This window comes from Coregonus lavaretus (assembly GCF_964263955.1).
Source record: "Coregonus lavaretus genome assembly, contig: HAP1_SCAFFOLD_790, whole genome shotgun sequence".
Classification (NCBI taxonomy): domain Eukaryota; kingdom Metazoa; phylum Chordata; class Actinopteri; order Salmoniformes; family Salmonidae; genus Coregonus; species Coregonus lavaretus.
In genome coordinates, this window is record NW_028157721.1 from 134,206 (window position 1) to 140,815 (window position 6,610).

A 6,610-nucleotide genomic window follows, 5' to 3' on the forward strand; every position below is an offset into this window, starting at 1 on the left:
GACTCTTTGCAGGCTGTCAGGCTGTCTAGTCACAGAGGAAGGCTGTGCTTCTCTGGTCTCAGCTCTGAAGTCAAACCCCTCACACCTGAGAGAGCTGGACCTGAGTAACAATGACCTGAAGGATTCAGGAGTGAAGCTAATCTCTACTGGACTGGGGAATCCCCACTGCAGACTGGAGACTCTGAGGTCAGTTTTCCTGTATCACTCAATGAACACACACTCATTGGACACACACACACACACACACACACACACACACACACACACTGGACACGGACAAACACACACACACACACACAAGGATTCATTTAGTAGTGTTTAGAAACATGTTATCTACTGTTAATAATGATACATTAATTCATGTACATACAGTACCAGTCAAAAGTTTAGACACACCTACTCATTCAAGGGTTTGTCTTTATTTTTACTATTTTTTCCATTGTAGAATAATAGTGAAGACATTAAAACTATGAAATAACAAATATGGAATCATGTAGTAACCAAAAAAGTGTTAAACAAATGAAAATATATTTTATATTTGAAATTCTTCAAATAGCCACCCTTTGCCTTGATGACAGTTTTGCACACTCTTGGCATTCTCTCAGCCAGCTTCACCTGGAATGCTTTTCCAACAGTCTTGAAGGAGTTCCCACATATGCTGAGCACTTGTTGGCTGCTTTTCCTTCACTCTGCCGTCCAACTCATCCCAAACCATTTCAATTGGGTTGAGGTCGGGTGCTTATGGAGGCCAGGTCATCTGATGCAGCACTCAATCCCTCTCCTTACACAGTCTGGAAGTGTGTTGGGTCATTGTCCTGTTGAAAAACAAATGATAGTCCCACTAAGCCCAAACTAGATGGAATGGCATATCGCTGCAGAATGCTGTGGTAGCCATGCTGGTTAAGTGTGCCTTGAATTCTAAATAAATCACAAACAGTGTCACCAGCAAAGCACCCCCACACCATAACACCTCCTCCTCTATGCTTTACGGTGGGAACTACACATGCCGAGATCATCCGTTCACCCACACCGCTTCTCACAAAGACACGGCGGTTGGAACCAAGAATCTCAAATTTGGACTCCAGGCCAAAGGACAAATGTCCACAGGTCTAATGTCCATTGCTCGTGATTCTTGGCCCAAGCAGGTCTCTTCTTCTTATCGGTGTCCTTTAGTAGTGGTTTCTTTGCAGCAATTCGACCATGAAGGCCTGATTCATACAGTCTCCTCTGAACAGTTGATGTTGTGATGTGTCTGTGACTTGAAATCTGTGAAGGATTTTTTTGGGCTGCAATTTCTGAGGCTGGTAACTCTGATGAACTTATCCTCTGCAGCAGAGGTAACTTTGGGTCTTCCATTCCTGTGGTGGTCCTCATGAGAGCCAGTTTCATCATAGTGCTTGATATTTTTTGCGACTGCACTTGAAGAAACTTTAAACGTTCTTGAAATGTTCCTTATTGAATGACTATCATGTCTTAAAGTAATGATGGACTGTGGTTTCTCTTTGCTTATTTGAGCTGTTCTTGACATAATATTGACTTGGTCTTTTACCAAATAGGGCTATCTTCTGTATACCCCCCTACCTTGTCACAGCACAACTGATTGGCTCAAACGCATTAAGAAGGAAAGAAATTCCACAAATTAACTTTTAAGAAGGCACACCTGTTAATTGAAATGCATTCCAGGTAACTACCTCATGAAGCTGGTTGAGAGAATGCCAAGAGTGTGCAAAGCTGTCATCAAGACAAAGGGTGGCTATTTGAAGAATCTAAAAAATAAAATATAGAAAATTAGTTTAACACTTTTTTAGTTACTACATGATTACATATGTGTTATTTCATAGTTTTTATGTCTTCACTATTATTCTACAATGTAAAAAAATAGTTAAAAAAAAAACTAAACAAAAACTTGAATGAGTAGGTGTGTTCAAACTTTTGACTGGTACTGTATATATACATTTATGAATAGATATGGCAGGTTTCAGGACTCTGATGTATCTGAAAATGTTGAAAAAAATATATTTTCATACCAAAGAATGTCAGTGCGGTTTTAATATGATTTTACTCTTTGCAGGCTGTCAGGCTGTCTAGTCACAGAGGAAGGCTGTGCTTCTCTGGTCTCAGCTCTGAAGTCAAACCCCTCACACCTGAGAGAGCTGGACCTGAGCTACAATCACCCAGGAGACTCAGGAGTCAGACTGCTCTCTGCTGGACTGGAGAATCCACACTGCAGACTGGAGAAACTCAAGTATGTAGAGGGTTTATGTCAATGTTCATATCAGAAATGTTGGAGTTATCAGGCTAGTTAAGACAAACATTCTGACCACCACTTGGACTAAGTTATATAAAGACTGTGTGTGTGTTTGTGTGTGTGTCCAGTGTGTGTGTGTGTGTCCAGTGTGTGTCCTGTGTGTGTGTTTGTGTGTGGTGTGTTTGTGTATCCAGTGTGTGTGTGTGTGTGTGTGTGTCTATGTCTGTGTCTGTGTCCAGTGTGTGTGTGTGTGTGTGTCCAGTTTGTGTGTGTGTGTGTGTGTGTGTGTGTGTGTGTGTGTGTGTGTGTGTGTGCACACACACACACAGGACACACACACACTGGACACACACACACACTGGACAAACACACTGAACACACACACACACACACTGGACACACACACATACTGGACACACAAACACACACACTTGACATACACACACACACTTGACAGACACCGGACACACACACACACACACATACACACAAAAAGGAAACACACACTGGAAACACACACACTGGACAAACACACACATTGGACACACACACACTGGCCCCACCCACACACACACAAAGGAAACACACACACACACTTGGACAAAGTTATATGCTGACTGTTTGTGTGTGTGTGAGTTCAGGTGTATCCCTCAATGACTGTCTGTTCTTCTGCTTACCGCTACAGTGTGGAACATGGTGGAGAGAACAGAATGAAACCTGGACTTAGAAAATGTGAGTGTTGACTGCTGTGAAGAATATGACTAAGAATAAGTCTTAATTCAAGTGAAGTCAAAGTCAAAGACCACCATCATTACTTACTTGGTCATATTAAATATCAGCTGTAGTTCTAAAGAAGCAGAAATCAGGAAAGTTTACAAAGAGTTGCTTTGACACTGTTTGTGTGTGTGTGTGTGTGTGTGTGTGTGTGTGTGGCGCGTTCCAGTGTGTGTTCAGGATGTGTGTGTGTGTGTCCAGTGTGTGTGTGTGTGTGTGTGTGTGTTCAGTGTAAGTGTGTGTGTGTTTGTGTGTTTGTGTTTGTTCAGGATGTGTGTGTGTGTGTAATTAATGGGAATAAGTGTGTTTTATATTACCATACAGCATAACATATGATCATTCAACAAGTCTCAAGTTACCTTAACTTCTCCTTTTGATACCTAGAAACATCTACATTAAATGAATTAGTGAAAAGTGAGTTAACATTCTAATGTGAATGATGATGATTTCTAATATTGTGTCTGGTTTCATCCATCAGATGTCTGTGATCTCACACTGGACCTAAACACAGTAAACAGATTCCTCTCTCTGTCTGAGGAGAACAGAAAGGTGACATGTAGGAGAGAGGAGCAGCCGTATCCTGATCACCCAGAGAGATTTAAGGTCTGGGACCAGGTGCTGTGTAGAGAGGGTCTGACTGGGCGCTGTTACTGGGAGGTAGAGTGGAGTGGGAGAGAGGCTGTTATAGGAGTGACATATAAAGGAATCAACAGGAGAGGAAGTGCTGATGACTGTTGTCTTGGACACAATGACAAGTCCTGGAGTCTGATCTGCTCTGACAACAGTTACTCTGCCAGGCACAATAATAATCACACTACCATAGACGTCCCCTCCTCCAGCTCCCACAGAGTAGGAGTGTATCTGGACTGGCCAGCCGGCACTCTGTCCTTCTACAGAGTCTCCTCTGACACACTGACCCACCTGAACACATTCCACTCCACATTCACTGAGACCCTCTATCCAGGGTTTGCGGTTTATGGTGTTGACTCCTCAGTGTCCCTGTAAATAATAACCAAGGTAACACTGGACACACACACACACTGGGAACACACACACACTGAACACACAAACACTGGACACACACACACAGGACACACACATTGACAAACTGGACACACACACTGGACACACACACACACTGGACACACAAACACTGGACACACACACACACATACTAAACACACACACACACTGGACACACAAACACACTTGATACACACACTGTACACACACACACACACACACACACACACTGAACAAACACACTGAACACACACACACCGGACAAACACACACTGGACACACACACACACACACACACACACACACACAAACACAGGACACACACACACTGATCACACACACACACACACACACTGGACACACACTGGACAAACACACCCACACACTGGATACACAAACACAATGGACACATACACACTCTGGACACACGCACACACTGGACCCACACACACACACTGAACACACACACACTGGACACACACACACACACACACAGAGAACACACACACACTGGACACACAGACACACACACACACACACACACACACTGGACAAACACACACACATACAGGACACACACACATAAACATTGGACACACACACACACACACACACAGGACACACACGCAGGACAATCACACACACTGGACACACACACTCACACTCATTGGATACACACACACGCACACACTGGACCCACACACACACACTGAACACACACACACTGGACACACACACACACACACACAGAGAACACACACACACTGGACAAACACACACACATACAGGACACACACACATAAACATTGGACACACACACACACACACACACAGGACACACACGCAGGACAATCACACACACTGGACACACACACTCACACTCATTGGATACACACACTCACACACACAGGACACACACACAGGACACACACACACACTGGACACACACACCTGACACACACACACACACACACTGGACACACACACACACACACACACACACACTGGACACACACACTCACACACACACACACACACACACACCTGACACACACACACACACACACACAGGACACACACACACAGGACACACACACACACTGGAAACACACAAACACACCTGACACACACACACACAGGACACACACACACACACTGGACACACACACACAGACACACACACACTGGACACACACACACACACACACACACACACTGGACACACACACTCACACACACTGGACACACACAAACACACACACACACACACTGGACACACACACATACGCTGGACACACACACACACACACAAACACACTCACACTGGACCCACACACATACACACTGGACACACACACACACGACACACACATATACACACTGGACACACACACACCTGACACACACACACACACTGGACACACACACACAGGACACACACACAGGACACACACACACTGGACACACACACACACTGGACACACACACTCACACACGCTGGACACACACACACTGGACACACACACTCACACACACTGGACACACACACAGACACTGGAAACACACAAATACACACTTACACACACACTCACACACACTGGACACACACACACACACACTGGACACACACACTGGACACACACACACAAACTCACACACTCACACACACTGGACACACACAAACACACACACACTGGACCCACATACATACACACTGGACACACACTCACATATGCTGGACACACACACACTGGACACACACACACACACACACATACACACTGGACACACACACCTGACACACACACACAGGACACACACATTGGACACACACACACACACACACACTGGACACACACACTCACACACACTGGACACACACAAACACACACACACAAACTAGACACACAAACTCACACACACTGGACACACACACTGGACACACACAAACACACACACACACACAGGACACACACACACACACACACACTGGACACACACACTCACACACACTGGACACACACACACACACACACACACACACACACACACACACTGGAAACACACATTCACACACACTGGACACACACACTGGACACACACAAACACACACACACACACTGGACAGACACACATACGCTGGACACACACACACACCTGACACACACACACACAGGACACACACACACACACACACTGGACACACAAACACACACACACACACTGGACACACACACACACACACACACTGGACACACACTGTACACACACAAACACACACACACACACTGGACACACACACATACGCTGGACACACACACACACACACACATACTCACACTGGACCCACACACATACACACTGGACACACACACACACGACACACACACATACACACTGGACACACACACACCTGACACACACACACATAGGACAAACACACTGGACCCACACACACAATGGACACACAAACATACACACTGGACACACACAAACACACACACACTGGACACACACACTCACACACACTGGACACACACACACACACTGGACACACACACACAC

General features: G+C 45.3%; 1 protein-coding gene across 1 annotated transcript in view; it reads left to right on the top strand.

The window, feature by feature from the left end:
* Nucleotides 1–4,435, top strand: part of LOC311124997 (NLR family CARD domain-containing protein 3-like) — a gene marked incomplete at its 5' end in the record, with an annotated part of 30,095 nt that extends 25,660 nt beyond the window's left edge. The window contains 4 exons of the mRNA XM_084199085.1: nucleotides 13–186; nucleotides 2,072–2,245; nucleotides 2,934–2,980; nucleotides 3,501–4,435. Of these exons, the coding sequence (XP_084055211.1) occupies nucleotides 13–186; nucleotides 2,072–2,245; nucleotides 2,934–2,980; nucleotides 3,501–4,027 (922 nt within the window). The 3' untranslated portion in view covers nucleotides 4,028–4,435. The remainder of the gene's footprint in view (nucleotides 1–12; nucleotides 187–2,071; nucleotides 2,246–2,933; nucleotides 2,981–3,500) is intronic.
* Between the last annotated feature and the right edge of the window lie 2,175 nt (nucleotides 4,436–6,610).